Raw genomic sequence first — 22,412 nt, 5'->3', positions numbered from 1 at the left:
AAATGTCAAGCAAGGGCATGTCAGGCAGCGGGCATCTTATCCTGTGACTCGTTCTGAAATACCTGAAAAGGGCAGAAGTTGGAAAGTCTGACTCTACAAGGCAGCAATGACCATCTCACCATCACCAATGATAACAACCACTTATTGAACACTAAAACCATGTATCTGGCAAGACACTAAACATGGCCTTCAGTGTCTGTCATTGACTTCGGGGTGGTATGTATGTGTGTGGTACATGTGTGTGTATGTTTGCACTTGTGTGCATGCCCCTGCTTGCTGCAAGTTGACATTGGGTGTCTCCATTTTGTTTACTGAGGCAGTCTCTCCATGAACCTGTAGCTCATCATCCAGCTAGCCCAGCTACCCAGGAGGCCCCACAGATGGAGTCTTTGCCTCTTGGGATTACAGATGGCCACTGAAGAGACTCTGGCCAGCTTGAGCAGGGCAAGCAAGACTCCAGCAGACCTTGCCCTTTTCTCCCTGAGTTCTTCTGTCCCCAAGGTCCAGCTACTAAAGTATTGAGGTCCAGCAATCAGAAGCTTTGGCTCATCTAATTAACATGACCAATCAAAATTAAACACCTCATCCTAACACGGGGTTTCCCCTCTTTACCTTTATAAAACCGACATTTCCCTCTGTGCCACGTCTGTCTCCTCTGTCCAGAGGCAGTCCTTTGTCCCTTTGGGACAAATACCCCTGCCCCCTTTCCCTTGTTCCCTTCCCCTTCTCCTTCATCCTCTGTCTTTTGTCTTTGTCTCTTATTCCCTGTCCTTTGACCCTGTGGGGCAAATAAATCTCCTTTGTTCGAGAACTTGGTCTTAGGGTTCCTAAGCCAACACTTTCCCTTTCAGCCATCATGTCTATCGGGCTTTATGTGGGTTCTGAGGATCTTAATTCTGTTTGCAGGGCAAGCGCTTTATATTGAGCCATCTTCCACCGTCCTCCCTGACCCCGGATCCCTCCTCCCCCACCCCACCCCGTCTCATGATTTAACAGGAGTCTTCTGAGGTCAGCTCCATCCCAGTTTCACGGAGTGTGAAGAGGCTAGAAGAGAGTAATAACTCAGAAGTCACAGGGGTGAAAAATAAATAAAGTGCTTGAAAGTGTGAACCCCTACTTTTCTACCTACAGAACCACAGCCCAAGGAAAGAAAGGTTTCAGAGATGCTTCATTCAGTCACCAAACTGCCCCACCCCAACTCCCTTAACAAAGGAAGACACCAAGAGGGAGGGATTTCCCAAACCTCCAGAAACCAAGCTTGCTGCTCTGGTCTCAACGCTTGTCCAAAGCACCACACAAGCTGTAAACAGGCATGTGTACCCCACCTGCAGCCATCAAAAGCTCAGCAGCTTCTTCAGCAGGCAGTGGAGTTAATTCATTGCCACTTCAGGTGTTGGCCACCTGAAGCCAGGGCCAGCGTGCGTCCACGCGGAGCGCTGTGCAGAAGGGGGACCCTCTCTGGGAGCCCGTCAGAGGTGAGCTGCAGACTGCCTGGGTCATCCCACCGGGCCTCCCGCCCACTCCCACAGCCGGTGGGCGCCCCGAACAGCCTCTAAGCCGGACGAGCAGTTCGGCCCACGCCCACCCACCCACGTGGGCACGCCCCCCGGCGCGGCGCCCCGCCCCCAGCTCCGGGGCTTGCTTGTGCCGGGAGCCCGCACCGCTCGTGGGCGGCGACGTCCAGGCCCGGCTCCCGCCTGCGCGACCGTGTCGCTCGGCAGCCTGGGTGAGTCGCCGCGCCCTCACCCCTGTCATCCCCTCTCGGTGCAGCCACACTGCAGCCCCGCACCTTTTTCCGCGGCCACCTCCCGCCCACGCGAGGGCGACGCCCTGTCTCCCAGCCATCCCTCCCCTTCTTGGCCCGGACCCCCGGAGACCGGGACACTTGTCTTGCCGCGACGGCCGGGGGCAGCAGGCGTCTTTGTTCGCGTGGAGCCCCTCCCGCGGTGCCACGCTCCCTCCCTTCGGCGCTCACCCCGGCCAGGTGGCGACGGGTGTCTTTTGGGGTGCGAGGCTGTGCCATTGGTGGATTTTTTTAAACCCTGCTGGAGGGGGCGGTGAGCGCTCCGCGCTACCGGCTGCTGCTCCCGCCGCTCCAGCTCTCCCGCCGCTCCGGCTCTCCCGCCGCTCCTCTCTGCGGCTACCGCGCGCCTTGCCCCGGGCGGCCCAGCGCGCTCCCCGGACGCCGAGATGAAGGTGCTGGGACACAGGCTCCAACTGCTGACAGGTACCGCAGCCCGCCGCTCGCCACTGCCGCTTTCCGACTCAGAGCAGGCTCAAGGCGCGGTGGCCCGGGTTGGAAGGGGCGATCCCGGGTGCGCATTCCCAGGGGAGCGAAACCTGGAACACACCGGGCTCTACTGAGTCCCGGGCACCGGTGTCTGGGAGGGTGGAGCGCCAGCGCTGGGGTCGTGGAGCGGCGAGAGAGGTCCCCTGCGGTGTCCCGCCAGCTCCGAGCAGCTCCCCCAAAGGCTCTGTCTATCAGTTAACTGTCGCTTGTCCCCTGAGAAAGCAGCCTTGGGCCTCCTGGGAGAGCGGGGAGAACCTGCACAAGGGCTTCTTCCTGCTCTCCTATGACCGTCAGAACCCCATTTCTCTCTGGGGAGAAGTTTCTTGCTGGAAGTAGAGTCAAATGGCCTGGGAAGGTGGAAGCTAGGGTCTTCCACCTTGGGACCACCACGGAGAAGAAACCAGATGCCCCACTGAGGGCATCCTTCTGCCAGTGACTGGAATGTCTTGGAGAAGATAGATGCCTAGAGGAGATGGGAAAGGGAGCAAGGACAGGGGCCAGGTGCCTGAAAGGTCCTCACACATGAAACCCAACAGCACTGGAGGCTGCTGTGTTCCCAGGGTGGAGGTGGACACCTGGCCTGGAGGTGACAGGCCCTGTCCAGACCCCACTGGACCCCGCTGGGTCTTTGTCAGGTGCCCAACCCATGTATACCCGATGAACATACTACAAGAGATGCCTTCCCACACTTGGGGACCTGGTAGAACGCAGGCCCCAGACCATAAAATGAGGAAGGGGCTGCCGCTCCCTGTGTGTAGTCAGGAACCAGAATGGGATCTGGGGCTGGGAGCAGAGAGGATGCAGAGCTTAGAGCAGACGGCTGCATTTGAAGGTACAAAGTAGAACTTTCCGTTCATGGGAAGGGAGACCACATTTCAAGCTGAAGCATCAAGGGGTGGTCTGTGTGGACCCTCGGGTGCGAGTGACTTGATCCAGGAGTGGCTTAGCACTGGAGGGCCCCGTATGTGTTGGAGATGATGGGAGCTGGAGGGAAGTAGGCCAGGTGAAGGTTTGGGCTGTGAGTGTGTGTGAGCATGTGTGTGTGAAAGTGTGCATGTGTGTGTGGTGGGGTGTGAGAGGAAAGTAGGCCAGATGAGGGTTTGGGCTGTTTGTTAAACCACAGTGGGCCATGCTGAGCTCATAGAGAAGGGATCATAGGAATCCCTGGCTGGGTGTTTTGGGCACCCACCACCTCCTTTCAGCTTTTTCTTACGGCTCTCACATGAGACAGACCTGGCCACCCACCTTGAAGAGAGCTGCAGGCAAGTTAACTCCTCAAAACACCCTGATGGAAGGGGAGAGGTCTGTGGAGCCTGGGGTTCAGAGTCCTGCTTGAGCGCAGAACCAGGTCCTCCCATCTCCATGTGGCCCTCAGAGGGAATGGATGAGGGATGCTGGCATCACAGTGAGGGTCTGGACGTGGGTTCCATGTGCAGTGTGCCCTTAGGCCCTCATTGAGCTGTGCCAGGCTTTCTGAACCCCTGGCCAGGCGTCGACGGGACTCTGTTAGTGTCGTGAGGTCCCAGTGTACCAGACCTGGCTGCGGCCAGGTGTGGTGGTACACCTGTAATCTTATCACCCAAGAGGCTGAAGCATGAGGACGGTGAATTTAGGGCCAGCCCGGGCTGTGAAATGAGTTCTGAACCCCTTTTGTTATATCCTTCATGCACCCCTGTGCTCTCACCGCCCCCCGCACACACACTCCCTTTTATCTCATAGGTTTAAACTCCAGCCACAGCTAGCAGTGATTTCAAACAGGTTGTCTAACCTCCTGCATACGGTCTCATTATACAGACACCTAAGAGATGCCATGAGGTCTTCTGAGGCACAGCAGGTGGCACATCTGATTGGGACCTCAAGGGTCCCTCCGCTTTGACTCCTTCTCCTGATAATGAAGGAGTCCACCTGCCTTGCCCTGCCACATACACACTCCACGTTACCCCTGCTGACAGGCAACTGGCAGATTTTTTTTTTTAAACTCATCTCCTCGGAGTGATGTTTAGGTGACAGGTTGATGGGTTTGTTGCGGTAGCATACAGCAGGTGCTCAATTCTTGGTTTGGCCCAAGCTCACACCTCCCGCGTATCACCTGTGCTTCCAAGATGGTTTTGCAGAGCCCCCCCCCCCCAGGAACTTGGTTCTAGTAGTTCTGGTGGCTTCCATCTTACCACTGTACCTATTTCTGCTGGCAGCATCAGTTACTTTGCCACATCCTCGTAGCCGAGAGTGGGTGATGCATAGCCTACCTGATGTGCCCACGGCCTCCTGCCTGCTCAACTTCGGGCCAGACTAAGCCATTCCTCAGCTCATTTCCTCCTCTGTGAAATGGGATGGAGTAGCGCCTTCCACGCTTAGATGTGAGCATGCTTGCCAGATGTTGCAGCATCTTGGTTTCTGAGCTCGCTCCTCAGTGCCCTGCGGTCTCTCGTCCCTCTGCTCAGTGGTGCCCAGTCCCCTCGCTGGGTTCTCCGCAGTAGACCTCTGAGGACCAGGAAACCTCACTGCCTTGCTGCAGCCAGCATCCCAGTGCAGCGGTGGTGTGTACCGAGACGGAGGAGCTAGAGAGGAAGACTCGGGGTCCCGAATCTAGTCCCCAAAGGCAGTTCTGTGCCTCAGTTTCCCCTCAACAGGCCCACCAACAATCGGGCACTATTTAAACATATCCCGTAAAACTGTGAGAGATTCCCCACGACTACAGTGGTTTTAATGAGAATGGCCCCATAGCCTCATATACACGAGAACGTGGTCCCCTGCTGGCGGGAGTGGGGAGTCCAGGCCCTCAGATCTGGGGAAATGGACACTCTGTCCACCGCGTGCAAGAAAAGCTGGTACCACTCTCATGAAGAGCAAATGGGTGGTGGTGTCTCAGAGCTGTGCCTCTGCAGTTGAATTTTTAGGAACAAATCAAGACGCATACAGGGGTATCCATTCAGGGATGTGCGTCCTGTCATTATTTACTGGAGAAAGTGGCAAGTTGTGGACAGTAGACGAAGGTGTTCAGCTCAGGACACACGGCCCAGGCAGCTGCAGATTGCATGGCCAAAGGCCGTTTACCCACCGCCCAGATGCCCCCTTAACAATGTGTGATCATCACGGTGGTGACAGCTCGCAGGTCCGTGGCCTTCTCCACTGCCACAGTCTCGGGTGCCTGCTGTATGTCATCTTGCCATCATATGAGCAGCATCCTTCCCCTTTTAAGGGAACTAAGGCAGAACATAGTTAAATCACTTGCCGGAGGTTACAGAGATGTCAGGTGGCTGACTGGACCTTGAGCCACGAGAGCTGGCTCTGGGGGTGGAGATTTTTCCTTAGAATCGTGTTTCCTGCCTTAAAAAGTAGCATTTTCAAGGCTGCGGCTCTTTAGCCCCCAAACCAAAGCTTTTTCAAGGTGGTTAATGGGCATTGAAAAAGCCATGGTGGACAGATGGCAGAAATTACAATACCTTTCCTTTGTCTCCCAGGGTATAGAATTTTCATTTTTTTCTTTCTTCATTTTTCTTGGTGAATGTATGTTACATGAACATCAAATTTACTTTTTTTTTATGATGGGCTCTTTGGTAGCTCAGGTTGGCCTTGAACTTACTGTGAACTGACGATAACCCTGAAATTCTGACCCTCCTGCCTCCAGTTCCCTAGTGCTGGAGTTACAAGAGTGTGCCACTGTGCCTGATGTATAAGGTCCTGGGGATTGAACCCATACAAGCAAGCACCGCACCAACCGAGTAGCATCCCCAGCAGTTACGTTCTGTTCCCCCCCCCCCAACTGAGAAGTAGCCAGCCGTGATGGTTCACACCTGTGGTCCTAGCTCTTAGGAGGCTGAGGAAAGATTGTAGGTTCCGGCGAGCATGGGTTACAGAGGGAGACTGCCTCAACAAAACCAAAAATACAGATGAATAAAACTGAAGCTTTGCAGATGCAGGAGAGCACCCTGGGGACTGTGGTTCCCAGGAACCCGTCCTGCAAACTCAGGGACAGCGTGCACCCGTGATCTGTCGTGCTGAGGGGACCATCTAAGGACGCACAGCCAGGGTCTGAGGGCTTGTGGGAGTTGGCCTTCCAAGAGCCCGAGGGAAAGCAGATACTGCAGCCTAGAGAGCATCCCAGGGAGAGGTAGAGCTATGTGAGTACAGTACGCAAGCTCCACTCTCAGCCTCCCAGCATAAATCCACACCTCAGTTTCCCCTTGTGTGTTCAGGGTGTACTAGCCCGAAAAATGATCCCCAGGCAGGTATTTTGACCTTAGTTCCTAGAACCTAGGAGTGTTAGCATAGACGCTGAAGGGACCTTGCTGATGGGATTAAAGATTTCATCTGGAGAAAGTTACTGGATTAGAAGGTGGGCCCTTTGTGTACTTGCTTCGCCCCGCTAAGGGGAGGGGGCAGTAACGGGCCCAGTACAGAAGCAGAGGCCCAGAGCAAGCTACTCTGATGTTGGCTAGGCAGTGAGGAGGGCCACCAAGTGCTGCCTGAAGGGGGGGGGGGCATGCCTCACAGACCCCCTGACTTCACCCAGCCCTCCAGAACTGTAAGGAAGTTAAGTCCAAGTAATGAAGATTCACCATAGTGATGCCACCAAGATAATGAAGATTTATCAGACCTGGCGCTGGAAAGTGACCTCCTGCCGAGAAGGTGGCAGGCCCTTCAGGGCTGGGTCATCATCCCTGGCTGTATGACCTGGAGCTGAAGCTGGCTGTGTCCCACTGTGGTCCTGGGCTCAACGAAGAAAGCTCCATAGAAGCCTGCACTGTGTTCCCACCCTACCTGCTACACTGTGGTTCCCCTCGGGTACGGGAAGAAGAATGTGTATACACCTACACACACACACACACACACACACACACTTCCTAGCTCGTAAGCCTTTGGAGTCCAGTGTTGACGAAATGTCCACTCTGGAGTGACTGGAAGAACGCACATCTTTGGGACACGCCAGCTTCTTCAGCCCACTGCAGCAGCTAGCTGGGGGTGGGGTGCTGTGTGCCTCGCTGTGTACCCCATCCAAAGCAGGTGAGACAGGGACTTCAGCCACTTTGGGAGACACCGAGGGAAGTACTTCTGGGTGTCTTCAGAGTATAGAGGTGGTCCCATAGCTGAGTCCGGGGTTCGTGAGCCTTCAGACCATGCTCTGTATCCAAAACTGTCTCCTGATGGCTCTAGTGGCCAGAACCTGAGTGCCAGAAATGGCTTCTAGCAGTGTTAACCCCTTGATACTCTGTGGTGGGTGTGCCTGGTAGGCTGGGGTGGGGCCTAGGATAGGAGTGGGACCTGGGGCAGGGCTGGCCCTTTTTCTGGTGAGGGGGCTAGACAATGCCCAAGCTCGCTTCTCACCCACACAGCAGAGTGCTGGGCTGTTGATGGGCAAAACCTTCCCAGCTGTCCACCAGCACGGCTCAGGAGGCACCTTTGGTGACCCCTATATTTGAAAAGACCTGCACTGTCCTAGAGTGTATGCACTGGAATGCAGGGGCAACAGCCTGTCTCGAGGCCAGAAAGACCCCCTGAGCACACCCCATGGCAGCCATGGTAGGCACGGGGCTGTCTGCTTCTGTCTCTCTTCCACTCTTGTTTGGGTTGGCAAATTTCTTAGGCCCTTCTCCACAACGGGCCATCTTTTGTGCCTAGTCAAGAACTCTTCCCCAAGGATTCCAACAAAAGCCTGGTCTGAGTGGAGGCTCTGCCCACCCTGAGCCGCCTATAGGGCGTGGCCATATGCCCCACACCCTTGGGCTTCCATGGCTCCCTGTCCTCACACTGGGCCTCATCTGATCTCTGCGCTAATGGTGGAAGCGCCAGCCTCCCGAGGACCTGTGTCCACACTCATCCTCCCTCTGCCGTCTTCACCTCCACCTGGCTCAGGTCTGAGAGCAGACACCTTCCCTTCTCCCCAAGATTTCCCCGTGACCCAGAACAAGTGTCAAATCACCCTGCTGTCTTCCTGCCTCCCTGTCTTTCACACCAGAAGGCCCTACTGTTTCTGTTCAGAGCACCAGCTCGGAAGACCTTTCTGGTCCCAGGCTAGCCTCATACTTTCTGTGTAGCTGAGGAGGATCTTGAACTTCTGACCCTCCAGTCTCTACCTCTCAAGTGCTGGAATTAGAGGAGTCTCTTCAGGGCTCTGCCTCAGTTTCCCTGTCAGCTTTCCAGGCTGAGGTGACTGTCCCACTCAGCCTGTCCTGCTCACCCCACTCCTCTCCCTCACTGATCTACCCAGCTTTCCTTGCCTTCACCCCACCAAGCAGGCAAGCACTCACCTTTGAACTTGGTCGTTCCTCCAGCTTGGATGCTCTTCCTGGACTCCCAAGCCTCCTTCCCGCCTTCCTCAAGCTTTTGTTTGAGTCTCTTCAGCGAGGTGACACCTCTAACCACCCTGATTGAAAAGGCAACTCCCAGGCCTCACTCTGTCCCTTCCGTGGTCTCCGTGTACCACCCCAGGCCCCACTCTGTCCCCGCTGTGGTCTCCGTGTAGCACCCCCAGGCCCCACTCTGTCCCCGCTGTGGTCTCCGTGTAGCACCCCCAGGCCCCACTCTGTCCCTTCCGTGGCCTCCGTGCACAAAAGCGCATACATAGATCTGTCAGTCATTTGCTCTGCCCCAGCCACATTCAGGTTGGAATCTGTTGTCGGTGTTTTCTCCCTGGTTCCTGAGACAAGGCCTAAAGACCACAGGGCTCGTATCTCTTACATGACTGAGACCAAAGATGGGTCAGATTTCAGGGTTTTTAGAATTGCGGGTATCTGACTGTTCTTGTACAATATCTCTGACCACAAAACCCAGGGTCTAAAATATTCAGATTAAAACTTTTGAGTGTGGGGTCAGGTACGGGTGTGTGGCACACACATTTAATCCTAGCACTCGGGAAGCAGAGGCAGACAGATCTCTTTGAGTTTGGATCCAGGCTGGTCTATAGAATGAGTTCCAGGATAGCTAGCATTACACAGAGAAACCCTGTCTCAAACAAAACCGTGAATGCTATGTCGATGTTCAGAAAACTTCAGACCTCAAATGGCACCCTCCAAAGTTTCCAAGTTTAACTGGATGAGGTGGCACTCACAGGCGACCATCCGTGGGCAGCTGAAGCAGGACGGAGAGGTCACGGTCATATCTCGGGGCACTGCAGCTCTTTACATTTGTGAGCTCCACCAGTGACCATGCCCAGACGATACCTAGCCAGCGAATGGCCTGGGTCACCGGGTTCACCACTGGGCCGCCATCATCCCTACCTAAAGCATACAGATTCAGGATTGAGGACCCTCCAAGGGAGGCATGGATGCCGCTGCCTGAGGAGAATACGGCAGGTGGCACCTCCTACAGACCGGGCACTTGAGAGAGAAGGCTGGCAGGTGGCTGGCGCTGTGGAGCCCTTTTCTGCTGCGACACTGATTTCTAGAGTGCTGATTAAACAGGTGGCTTGGAGGGGCTTTGATGAGGAAAATGCCCGGAGGGGATGTGTGTCGGCTACTGTCCGAGACCGAGGCACAGATCTGGGCTGGGATGGCGTCCTGCCTTGGCTTATTACCTTTTTGATTCTTACACCGGGATCCGGGATAAGCGTGTCTTTGTTTCTGGGAAATTCGCCAGGCTGGGCAGATACAGCTGAGTTGAGTGGGATGCCTGTGCGGAAGAACTTTGAGAATTTCTGACGGAAGCGCCAAACGAAGCTTCGAACTTGTGTAGGTCACAGTTACCCGTGCAGGTGCCAACTGGTGCAGTCCTGAGAGCTGTGGGTCAGGGACTGAGCTTAAGATCAGGGAGGGCTTAGTTGTTGGGGGGCGGGAACAGAGCCAGGAGCATGAGCACTTCCGGTTTGCAAGTGGAAAGCCCCGCCCATCCCCTTCCCTGTGTCTTCTTTTTGCACAATGGGGAGGGTCTCTTTTCCCAGAAAATGTATGTCACAAACATACATTCGTGTCAGCTGTATGTGGCAGAAAACTGATGACGATCACAGATTAAGCAAGCCGTGTTCCCCTCTTCTACACAGGCCTGGATTTCTAGTTTACCTGTGTTGCCACTGCTGTTCCTAGTGTCCTACCTCTGCGTCCAAGGTAGTTAGTTGCTCAAGCTCCTGCCGTTTGGCAGGGAAGGAGCCAAAGAAGAGTTTATCTTGGGCCAGTGAGGCGGTTCACTGGATAAAGGCACTTGTAGCGGAGCCTGATAACCCGAGTTCCATCCGCAGAAACCCAGGTGTCAGGAGAGAACTGACTCCCACAAACTGTCCTCTGACCTTCACAAGCAGGTCATAACACGTGCACACCCATCACAACAAAACAATGCTCTGGGCAGTGGTGGCATGGAGCACCTTTAAACCCAACAGTGGGAGGCAGAGGCAGGGGAATCTCTGAATTCAAGGCCAGCATGGTCTATCAGATTCTGGGACCAAACTAGTTCCAGGACTGGCTCCATTGCTACTGGAAAACCCTGTCTCAAAAAAACCAAAAAAAAAAAAAAAAAAAAAAAAAAAAAAAAAAAAAAAAAGAAAGAAAAGAAAAGAAAGAAAGAAAAAAAGGAATACTACATCAAAGTCACACGCTACACACTCAGAACTCAGGTATTACATATCATGGTCATGAGCATCATTCCCATTGCCAACCTGCTCTTCTAAATTTCTCTTCTAAAATTCCTCAGTGAGGAAAGGGGCAGAGCAGGCATCGGGTTGGCAACGTCTCGTGAGGCTGTTGGGCGCTCCACACAGTTGCTGCCAGGGGTGCTGTGAGGATTTTCGTTCCCTCTGCCCTGGGCCTGGGGCTCAGAAGTTCCCTGCCTGGATCTGTGTTGTATAGAGGAACGGAGCTCACACACCAGCTGTGCCTCAACTCCCAGCTGCAGAGTGCCTCGCGTGCATGCTCTAAATCTCTGGTTGCCTCTGAAGCTGGGGGCACCCCACAGTTGATGGCAAGTGGGCCGCACAGCCCTGCTGTCCTTGCCATCTTGGGAGCCTGGAGATTGTTAGCAGGTGTCAGCGGCACTGTGTGCTCTGGAGAAATGCCGCCCCAGAGACCAGGATGGCACATGAATGTGGGCACCAGCAGCAGTGAGAGAACCAAAGCTGGGGATTGGAAGGCAAGGAAGCTGAAGCCATTTACTTCCCCCGTTTTTTGTTTGTTTTGTGTTTTTGGAGTCCTGTGAGGGAGCTGGGCTGTTTGTTTGCTTGTTTTGGAGACAGGGTCTCACTATGTAGCTCCGTCTGTCCTGGAGCTCATTATGTAGACCTGGCTGGTCTCAAACTTACAGAGATCCTCCTGCCCCTGCTTCTGGGTGCTGGGATTAAAGGCAGGCACCCCGCCCAGCTGAGAGAGCTGCTTTGAGTTCCAAACAACAGTCCTCTGTGATTTCAAAGACAAAGCCTTGAGTGGTGGGAACTTACGGTGGGCTTTGAGACACCTTACAAGTGAGGACCAGAGTTCCCCAGAATTCACGGAAATGCTGCCGTCTGTAATCCAAAAGAGGCAAAAAGATTGGCAGAGTAAGCTGCATGGCTGAGATGGAACTCCAGGTTTAGGGGGACTCTGCCTTGATGTATGAGGTGGAGTACCACCCAGGAAAACACCTGATGTCACCTTCTTGGTCCTACACACACACACACACACACACACACACACACACACACACGTCCCTCATCCTGTAGGCGACAAGTCTTTTTGTAACGGCTCTAGAAATGATGAAATAAAACCTTGTGGATCCCCTGGCATTCACAGGCACCACGTTTGATCTTCAACACTGACAAAGAAAAGAATAATATAAGCCAGATTTCTCGCCATTTGATAAGAGAAGCTGGATAAAGTCTGTGATGTCCCATTGTACTTAAAGGAGTTAGAAGCCTAGTTCCAGGCTCCTTGTATGGTCACAGTAGGATAGATGCAGAGCAGATGTTAGTACCGTGCTTCCCTGGCTCTGTGGCTGACAGGACCTGGAGCAGTGACACTGGAAGCACGGGTGCCCCCACTCCAACTTTCTGCTTTCTGAACAGCATCCTCTACAACAGCAACCTGGACCCTGGGCAGGAGGGTGCCATGGGGCATGCAGAGAACATGCAAGACACACGTGCGATGCCAAATGTGGCTGGCCAATAAATGATGGGTTCATGTCGAAAGGACAAAGTGTCAACTGAAAGGGATGCGAGGTGGCCCACTTTGAAGAACAAAAGAGGCACAGCAGAATTCGGGCTGTAGAATAAATCTCCGCGAGTCTGTTGTGGTGTGGTCATGGGCTGGATAGCTGCACAGGGCAGAAAGGGTGCCTCTCTCCCTCTGAGTCCCCACCAGCAACTGGACAGGATGATGGAAATAGAAAGTTACCATTTGACGAACACCGCAGTAAGAACTGTGGACGGGAGTCATCAAGGGCTGCTAAAATTAGCCTGGGGAAGCCTGACAAGAAATGGGGCCTTGGCAGAGTACCTTCCTGCACGGTAACCAGTTACAAAGAAAGATCGTTCCAGCGGCAGAGAAGCCCAGCAAGTGCCACCTCCCAGCGACAGTCAAGGTCACCAGCCCCAGCGGCAGCACAGAGCAGCCCGCTAGCCCAGTGTGCCAGGCAGCTCTGAGCCCACACATGGTTTCTCCTCTGTCCTTGCCCCAAATGCCTAACGTTGAGTCTAATCAAGAGCAAGTGCAGACTGAAGTCCTTGTTCAAGTTCACTAACCAGACTTTCACAGTAATGAAACACCGAGGGCTGGGGACTGGGACTGTGCCAGCTGCAGAGAGGGGCGCCTTGACAGCCTAATGCTGCTAGGCCCTGAACCCCACAGCCCCAGCATCACCTGCACACTGACAACATTGTATCTGTGCTTTCTTTCCTATCTCTTCCAGCTCTATCTGTGCCTCCATAGCACGAGACCATTGTGGGAAACAGGGCCAAAGGTGTGTGGAGGGGTGGATGGTCTGGAGTTGGCATGTGTTACAGTTCATCTGTAAGATGAAGCATAGGAAACACTGATTTATTACAAGTGGGTTTTGTCCTTAATGATGTGTACAATGTGTCGCTTCTGGTCCAGTGGTGTCTTAGAAGAGATGAAATCTGGTATAGGAATAGAAATCCGTTTGATCGGGGGCTGGAGAGATGGCTCAGTGGTTAAGAGCATTGCCTGCTCTTCCAAAGGTCCTGAGTTCAATTCCCAGCAACCACATGGTGGCTCACAACCATCTGTAAAGACGTCTGGCGCCCTCAACTGGCCTTCAGGCATACAGACAGAATATTGTATACATAATAAATAAATAAATATTTAAAAAAAAAAAGAAAGAAATCCGTTTGATCGCCTCCCAGCCAGCACCCTTGACAGGTGAACTGTTATTCCACCTGGAGCCCTGTGAGGATTTCGTTTTGAATTTGCCGACACAGGCACGTATTTCTTACATAAATGGGATATTTTTTTTAATCCTTACTGTGTGGCATGTCCTTGTCCAAAGCTGTGTGTCTTTTTTTGGTTGCATGACACCCCTGAGCATAGGCGCTCTCTGTGTGTTGGCCTTCTCGTCACGTGAATTGCTTGAGCATTTTTACCGCTCTGGCAGAGTCTGGGGTCCATATATACTTCTCTCAGCATGCCTGCAGGATTTCCTCTAGGGTTTGCACCCTGACACAGAATCCCCTCACCCTTATCACCTTCCAGGCTGTTGCCCATGAAGAACATAATAATGGTTGGGGTACGGGGGTTGACAGTTGTTGGAGCCCAGTGAGAAAACAGGAGAGCTGGTCTTTCAGGTCTAGAACAAACCAAGGGGCAGCAGCTAGAGGGGACATTGGAAAGCTGGCCAGGGAAGAAATGTCCTATGTCCTCAGGTCAGCCTCTGTCTCCCCTGCTGTGTAAGGACGCTCCCTGGACTCTCCCTGGGTCCATAGCATCTTCCCTGGGTGCCCTCTCCTTCCGTGCTGTCTTCTCATTGGTGAGATGGAAACTCTGGAGACCCTACCCTCTGTGGTCAGGGTAGGGAAAAGGGGGCAGCATTCAGGGAGGATGGCTCCAAACCCCTGATATTGGGGTTCTTAGGGCTCAGGGTCAGGTGTGGCTGGAGCAGTGGGGGACCCTAGGCCAGCCACATCTGGAAGGGTGTTGAGGTGTGCAGGTTTGGAGGCTGTTCTTGTGACAGCCTTCAGGTGTTTGTTCATTTGATTATTCTTGTGACCATAGATCCTGTGACTGGCAGGGATGCAGCCCAGCTGGGCAGTAGGGACTGGTCTGGATCTTGGCTGGTCAGGTTCCCTCACAGGTGGGAAAACAGAAGCCCTGTTCAGTCCTCTCTTCTGCCTTGGTGTCACCTGATGCTCCTGAGTTTGTCGCCTTGACACAGTTCTCTCCTATGGCCTGGATTCTGGGGATTGAACTCAGGACATCAGACTTGGCGGGTGATGCCTTTACCTGCTGAGCCATCTTGCTGGCCCTAATTTCTGTGTTTTTAACCCTCCTTAATCTGAGGGTTCTATTGACTCAGTCCCATCATGGAGCCACATTTAAAGATGCTCCCAAATGGAACACAGTATTGACTTTGCCCTGAAACAGAGTCAGGAGGAAAACACGTGTCTGGATGGGCAGGGAGGACACCCATGCTGAGCTCTGCATTAGGTTTTTTTTTGTGTTGGCCTCATTTTTAGGTATAGAACTTTAACACACCTAAGCTCATCATATCTTAAGGTCTAAGGAGGGTAGGGCCTGGTTAGTACTTGGGCGGGAAACAAGTCTCCATGACAGAGTTTTCCATTATTCTGTGTGGTGCTTGAGACAGCAAGTAGAGATGACCTCAGCCTGGGCTCTGCACCAGAGAGCCACAGCCCTGCCCAGCATGGCCTTTATACAGCTGTTGTCTCTGCAGTCCCCCCACCCTCAAGTTTTCCAGGGTAGGCACAGGAGGCCCGCGACTCCTCCCCTGCGGTCTCCTTGTGAGCTACCCACACAAAGCTGGGCAGTGAGTGATGGCGGACATGGTTCTGCACTGTGGGGACCATGGCCGTGGCCTAACCACTGTAAGTGCTGGGATTGGGGTGACCCAAGGCCCCAGATCCACCAGCCTCTAGAGAATGAGCGGTCTAGAGGAAAAAGAACAGAGGGGAAAGATTTGGTGGCATCTTCAGGCCCCACCTTTGTTACTCAGATCTCAACCAGGCCGCACCAGGAAGACAGGCAGTATCTCCCCCACCACCCAGCCACTGTGGAGAGAAAAAAATATGTGGTTTTCTGAGGAAGACTGTCCTTTGCTGCCCTCGGGGGGAATATCACTCTAGCGTCTACCCGGAAGCCCCCCAGAGCAGGCCAGGCTGCCTAGGCGTTTCCTAGGGCAGAGGCAGGCTAAGTTCTCTCGTTGTCTCTCCCTACCTCTTCCCGGCTACTCCCTCATGGCAGACCATCTGTCCCTGCACTGCCCACCCTCCACCCTTTTAATAGCCCTGTCCCTGGAGAGAAGGGCCTCCAGGTGGCTTCACAGCAGGTGGGGGAGGGCAGGACATCCCTATGACGCCTTGAATTGAATTGAGGTGGGTGTTGGGGAGGCAGGTGGCTAGGAATGTCCTGATGAAGGAGGTTCTCAAGGCGGGGGGGGGGGGGGGGGGGGGGGGGGAGGGCCTTTCCGAGCTCCCACTCAGGGGGATGGATGAGTGTGCACAGAGCCGAAAGGAAGGGAAGACAGGGCAGAGGGAGCCAAGGGGACGCCATTCTAAAAATACAACCCATCTGCGTCTTCGTTAGCTAGTTTCCTGGGAAACCTCTGGGAACAGAAAGCTCAGCAGGGTGGCAGGGTGTGATTGTGCGGGGACCCAGGGCTTAGGGTGGCAGATCCTCCTCCTGCCTCCTGTGCTGAGGGTTAGGACAAAGGCTCAGAGGTGCCCTCTGGTCAGACATGGGTTCCATCCAGGCCTGGGACCTTTGAGTCCTGGGTCAGTCAGTCACTGGCCTTCTGTAGGAGGAGCAAACAGGACAGGGTTCAGGAAGGGCAGCTTCTGCCTTCCTGCTGAGGACCCACTGCAGGAGAAGGCTAGAGAGAGTTCATTCCTCCACCCTCTAGGTGACATGGCATTAGAGTGTGAACACGGACTAGGCACCCAGACAGGGTCTCAGTCTCCTTACCTCGCTTCCAGTCAGGGTGAAGTGTGTGTTAGCACAAGTTAACAATTTACAAACAGTGGAGGCCTAATAAGGGGGAGAAATTGGACTGGATGGTGATAGCGCTGAGGAGGCAGAGACTGACCGATCTCTGTGAGTTCAAGGCCAGCCTGGTCCACAAAGCAAGTTCCAGGACTGTTACACAGAGAAACCCTGCCTTGGAAAACAAAACAAAACTCTAAGCTAGCCTGGTTTACATAGTAGACTTGTAATGTTACAGGTCAGCCAAGGCTACATAGTGAGACTCTGTCTCAGAGATTAATTTAAATATTTAAATTTAAATATAATTTAGATATTTTTAAAAATATCTCCTTCCATACTTTAGAGTAGACATCCTTTTTTCTTTTTCTTCTTGTCATATATTACATCTCTATTGCAGTTTCCCCTCCCCTTCCCTCCAGTCTCTCCCTCCTACCTCTCCTCTCCACCAGATCCACCCCTCTACCTCCCATCAGAAGAGAGCAGGCCTCACAGGGACATCAGCCAAACGTGGCATAGCAAGCTACAATAAGACCAGGCACATACCATCACAATAAGACTGGACCAGACAACCTGGCAGAAAGAGAAGGGTTCCACAAGTTGGCAAAAGAGTCTGAGAGACCGCCCCCTCTGTCACTGTTAGGAACCCCACAAGAATACAAAGCTACTCAGCCATAACATATATGCAGAGGGCCTAGATCAGACCCCTGCAGGCTCCCTGGTCTCTGCAAGTACCCATGAGTTCTGGTCAGTTAATTCTGTGGGCTATGTTCCCGTGGTGGACACCCTATCTTCAATCCCAATCTACCTCTCCAGGAGCAGTGCCTGAACTAGTTGCTTATTATGAATATTTTATCGGAGTTTTACCTGTGTGTCTCGGCACCCTCATCCCCACCTCCACCCCCACTCCGCCGTAGCTCGCTCTCCACCATGCTCTGTCGTGGGATAATGCTTTAGAACACTGTAAAGATTTGGCAGCGGACCGGGCAGGACAGAAACCTCCCTCCCTGGGGACTGTGTGACATGATGCACAGCCTTCCTGGGTCTTCTGGTGGGGCCCTTTGAATCTCTCCTGCATGGAGTGCTTCTGTAGCTGCTTTGTAAAAATCCCTGCCTTTGTCATGCATGTGTGGCGACACCATGCAGAGATCAGAGGGCACCGTGGGACTCGGTGCCGTCCTTTCACTGTGCGGGTTCTGGGAATTGAACCCAGTCGTCAAATCCAATGCCGGACACCGTTAGCTGCTGGGCCACCTCACTAGCCCTGTTAGCTGCATTTCCCTGTGATCTGAAATAATCTTAGTCAGATTACCAAAGCAACGTGTGACCCCAGTGGCCCAATGATGGGCTTCTGGCTCCTTCCAGCTTTTCTGTTGATAGGGACACTGGTGAGCCTAGGTCCATTCTGGCCTCTGTCACTATACCCAAGTGAGAGATGGCACTGCCTCTCTTGCGAGCCCCTCGTCCTGGGTTCTCTGCGTGTCTGCTGTTTTTGCCGCACCCCTACACTGACACACACAAGGCAAATGTGTATGTGCTCCTTAAGTGTGACCCTTTCTTCCTCCAAAGCTCCAAAGTTTCTGTATCGGGGCTGGAGAGAAATGGCTCAGGGGTTAAAAGCACTGACCCAGTGGTCCTGAGTTCAATTCCCAGCATCCACATGATGGCTCACAACCATCTCTATAATGGAAATCTAGTGCCCTCTTCTGGCCTGCAGGCATACATGCAGGCAGAGCACTGTATACAGAATAAATAAATCTTGGTGGGGAGAAAAGTTTCTGTGTCTATCTGAGTCACCCAGAAATCGGGGTATGGGACCTTCTGGTGGATGTAGGCTGAGATCTTCAGCCCTGATGCAAGCTCTGTTCAAGTCCCAGGAAAGAGAGCTCTCGCCTCCCTTCCTCTCCAGCTACAGTCTACCAAAGCCCCTGCAAGGCACTTCTGACGCATTCTTACCTCCCCACAGAACCCCTCTGCCTCACCGTAAATGCCGGGTTTTGTTTGAAATTTACAGGGATCCTCTTGTGTTGCTTAGTTTTGCAGAACACGTTTTTATTTGAAAAGAGCAAATACAATATAATATTCCTTGTCATCGCCTGGGGGGCAGTAGCCCTGGCCTGTGTTAGCCTCACTGGGCAGCTTCAGAACAAGGCCCAACCTCATGCTCCCTTCTTTCTAGGGCTTCTGCTCCACGACGTGACCATGGCCGGGCTGCAGGAGCTGCGATTCCCTGAGGAGAAGCCCCTACTCCGGGGCCAGGATGTGACAGAGCTGGTGAGTCGCCCCTTCCAGGTCCTGGGGGCCGTGCGCCACCTTGTGGTGAAGAGGGAAATTGCGTGTTTTCCTGCAATCTTGTCTGTGGTACTAGAGAGAACTGCCCTGTGAACTCAGAGCTACCCAGAATTGACTGGTTCTCGTTTCTTTTTTCTTTTCTTTTTTTTTTCTTTTGGTTTTTTGAGACAGGGTTTCTCTGTGGTTTTGGAGCCTGTCCTGGAACTAGCTCTTGTAGACCAGGCTGGTCTTGAACTCACAGAGATCGGCCTGCCTCTGCCTCCCGAGCGCCACCATCGCCCGGCCTGGTTCTCGTTTCTTGAGGAAGTTGCGGGCGGGATCAGCCTAAGTGTGCATCCAGCGTTGCTGGGTATGCATCCTCCCAGCCTTGTTTGCAGCTGGGAAAGGCAGGAGCCCGGTGCTTTCCACCTTCAGCTCCGTGTTTTATTTCCACCCACCTTCCAGCCTCCCGCCAGAAGGAGCAGCAAGGATTGGGATCAAGGTGGCTTAGTGGGGGCTCTGGGGAGCCCAACCACATGAGGCCACAGCCCTGCCCCTGAATGGGGCGTCGTTGGTCATTCAACGCATAACCTCGAGCCAAGCACCTATGCCTGGGTTATTCAAGGGTAGCCTGTAGGACCGGCAGTGAGCTGCGCATTTGACAAACTCCTCATCCCAGGTTCCAGAGATTGCTCCCCCGCCCCTGCACCTCCTTCCTTCCCAGCCTCCTTGAACCTTGAGGGTATCTGCCATATTTCCAGCCACTTCGCATCAGTCCGAGAACTTACAGGCAGCCTTCCTATTTTATTCTGGCTCTGCTCAAGCGTTCCCAGGAAGCCTTTGCTGGCCACTAGGCTGTTCTTGGCACCCCCCCCCCACCCTGTTGTCACTCGCAGTGTGTCCCCAACCCTGAAGCACGGGTCTGTCTTGTGCCCAGGTCTCTCCAGCCTCCTGCAGCACCTTGCTGTCCCTTTCTCCTGACTCACGGTCCTCCCCTCCTGTTCCTGGCAGCCTTCCTCCTCCTTCTGCTGAACCCAGTCTCTCATTTCACGTCAGCGGCCATCAGGGCGGTAGTCTACCACTCTGGTGTTTGAGATCTGTGTTTCAGACTCGTGCAGAGGCTCCGGTCCTTGAGTCAGCAAGAGGCTCTTGCTGGGTACCCGGTCACCTCTGCTTTTTCCAAAGGGGCATTTTTTAAAAAATGCCCAGTGTAGCCTCCTCGTGACTCCCAGCAGAATCCTGGTGGTGTCAGCTAGCTGCGCCTTTGTCTTCAGAAGCTGCCCTTCCTCAGGCTGTGATGCTGGCAAGGTCTCTTAGCATCCTGAGTGCAGTGCCTGCCTGACCTCTTCACTCTCCAAACGGCTGTAGTTTACCGGGTACAGACTTAGGTACAGGTATCTAGAGAGTACGGCAGGCCCTCACATCCACGGTGTCCACACCCAGGACCTCAGTTAGTCAGGCAGAAGCAGCCAGAGAAAATCGTCTGTACACACTTTTCTTGTCCTTGCTCCCTTACCAGCGGAGTATAGCATCTACTTCCATGACATATCTTCTAGAAGGTGTGTTATCGGCAGCCTAGAGCTGATTTAAATGGTATGAGAGGAGAATCATGGGTGCTGGGCAGATATAATGCTATCTTAGAGAAGTGAAGTTTGGTACCTACGGAAGGTTCTGGAACCATTGCAGAGGCAGGGGCATGACTGTATTCTTTGTGCCTTTCCACCTCTATAAGCCACTTTAGACTGGCTTTCCATGAAGTCTGCAGGGTCTGAGGAGTCCCAGGTTCCAGGGGACACTGGCTGCCCCTTCTCTGGACCTCCCAGGTCTCCGCGCCCCTCATGGACTTTCCATTCATCCAGACCCTCTCTTGCCCTTTTTTCTGACCTCAGACACCTCCTGTGATTCCCAGGGTTTCATGCTGGCTCATTTTCCTGCTGTGTCTTGGTTTGTGGGCCCATCCCTCCCACGCGCCTATCTCCTGGGCCCCTAGCTTCCCGAGAGCATACAGCACACCCTACCATTATCTGCCTCATCCTTTATGTCAGATTTTGTGTTTTTAACAGAACTGCCTCCTTCTCCCCCGAGGTAATTACCTTCCCACACTTGCTTTGCAATCCTCTCACTGAGGTGCTTTGGTGACAGGCTCCATCAGTGACCAGCCCCGCCCCCTTCTGCCAGCAGCCCCCTTCCTAAGGGGTTCCAGAAGTGGCCGCTCTCTTCCCTTGACGGCTGTTGTTCCCCTAGGCCTTGGAAGAGTCAATAGGTCTCCCTACATAGCCGAGGCTGGCCGTGGGTTCCCAGCCTCCTGGGTGTTGAATGGTTGGCCCGTGCTACTATACTCAGCTTTGGGTGTCTTCTGTCATGGCATCTGGAGTCCAGAGGCAGGACAGGCACTATTGGAAGATGCCACTGCCAGTCTCACATAGACCCAGGAAGGTTGAGAGTTGAGTGGGCACTGCTGCCGGCCTTGACAATACCTAGTGTGCACAGGCCAGGACACTGAACAGGCCTCAGCTTCCCTCCCTGCCATGGAGGTGACAGTCAAGGTGCCTCTTTGCTCCTCCACGGTCCTCTACCCTTGTGTGCAGTGATCCAAAGCCAGCACTCAGAGATCCCAGAGCATTCTGCTTGTAGAGCAGCCCTTAGTCTCCCCGATACCCTACGAGATAGAGATCCTTGCACTGTCCGTACCCCGACACCCTAGGTAAGCCCGTGAGCCCATTCTGTCAGCATGAATATGGCTGGGGTCAGAAGACCAGTCTGCTCCGGGCAGAGACTGGGAGCTGGTCTAACTTGTCCTTCTTGTTTGCTTTCCTTAGGATAACCCTGACACCTTCCTCTCAGTTGTGGACACAGACTGGAAGGTAGGTTAAAGTTCGCCTCTCAAAATGTGGGGCCCTATATCTCTGTGGACCGCATTCCTGCTGGGCTGGGTCGTAGAGGAGAGTCATAGCCTGTCTGCATGTCCCGGTCTCTGGTGGGGAGGGAGGACAGGTCATCTCAGGGTCTAATGACTGCCCCCACTGCTCACAGCGCCTCCTCCACTGGCTTCCTGTTAAGGCTGCTCCCCCTACCCAGCGGGCGGGCAGAGCGGGAGTGGGGCGGACCCTCTGTGAACAGCACAGCTGGGAAGGAAGCAGAGGCCTCAGGCCATGAGTGTGCAAAAGGGAGCGAGAGATGCTGTCACCTGAATCAGCATTTTCCACCCCATGGAAGCTAGGTTGACTGTGAACTAACTCTGGTTTCCATAGCAGCCGTTGCCTGGACAACCGTGTCCTCTTTAGTTTGATGCCAAAGGTACCATGAAAATGGAACTTGCTCTTTGTTTGATTCCTTCGCATGATTTTGTTAAACCGTTTCTCCCCTCTGAGACCCCCGGGAACCGTCCCAGACCATATCTAACAGCGGCATAGGACAGAGAGGGACATAGGCTTCCAGGGCTCTCAGACGTCACTGGCCATCTGAATATAACAAACCAGTTCAGAGCCCCCTCCTCCCCGCTGGATGGAAGTCACCCCCAGGCCACTTTCTTTTCTCCTCCTGACCTTTATTTGGGTCAGTCTCCTTGGAACAGTTTCAGTCTGGATACGGGAGGTGGGGCTCCCCGATGGCTCCTCCCCCTGAAGCAGCACAAGAGGTGGGGCTCCCCGATGGCTCCTCCCCCTGACGCAGCTAGCAAGCAAGAATGAGGATCTGGGCCTGTGTTGGTCCCTTGGTCACGTGCCTCTTCAAGGAGGGAGGCGGTAGGCAGACCTTGCTCACGCCCACATCCCCTGAAGTCACAGGCC

General features: G+C 53.8%; 1 protein-coding gene across 3 annotated transcripts in view; it reads left to right on the top strand.

The window, feature by feature from the left end:
- Positions 1-1,676: 1,676 nt before the first annotated feature.
- Positions 1,677-22,412, top strand: part of Ndrg4 (NDRG family member 4) — a 35,235-nt gene continuing 14,499 nt past the window's right edge. The window contains exons 1-3 of one of the 3 annotated variants that reach the window (XM_041649562.1): positions 1,677-1,726; positions 18,533-18,627; positions 21,444-21,488. In XM_041649562.1, the coding sequence (XP_041505496.1) occupies positions 18,556-18,627; positions 21,444-21,488 (117 nt within the window). In that variant the 5' untranslated portion in view covers positions 1,677-1,726; positions 18,533-18,555. Of the gene's footprint in view, positions 1,727-1,773; positions 2,228-18,532; positions 18,628-21,443; positions 21,489-22,412 lie in introns of those variants that run through there. The other 2 variants (XM_041649559.1, XM_041649557.1) reach the window with 2 other exon arrangements.

The sequence above is a fragment of the Microtus oregoni genome, unplaced genomic scaffold (assembly GCF_018167655.1).
Source record: "Microtus oregoni isolate MIOR12 unplaced genomic scaffold, Mior012 000004F_ref0000308, whole genome shotgun sequence".
Classification (NCBI taxonomy): Eukaryota; Metazoa; Chordata; class Mammalia; order Rodentia; family Cricetidae; genus Microtus; species Microtus oregoni.
Note: the sequence above shows the minus strand (reverse complement) of the source record. Positions and strands in the feature narration are given on the sequence as shown.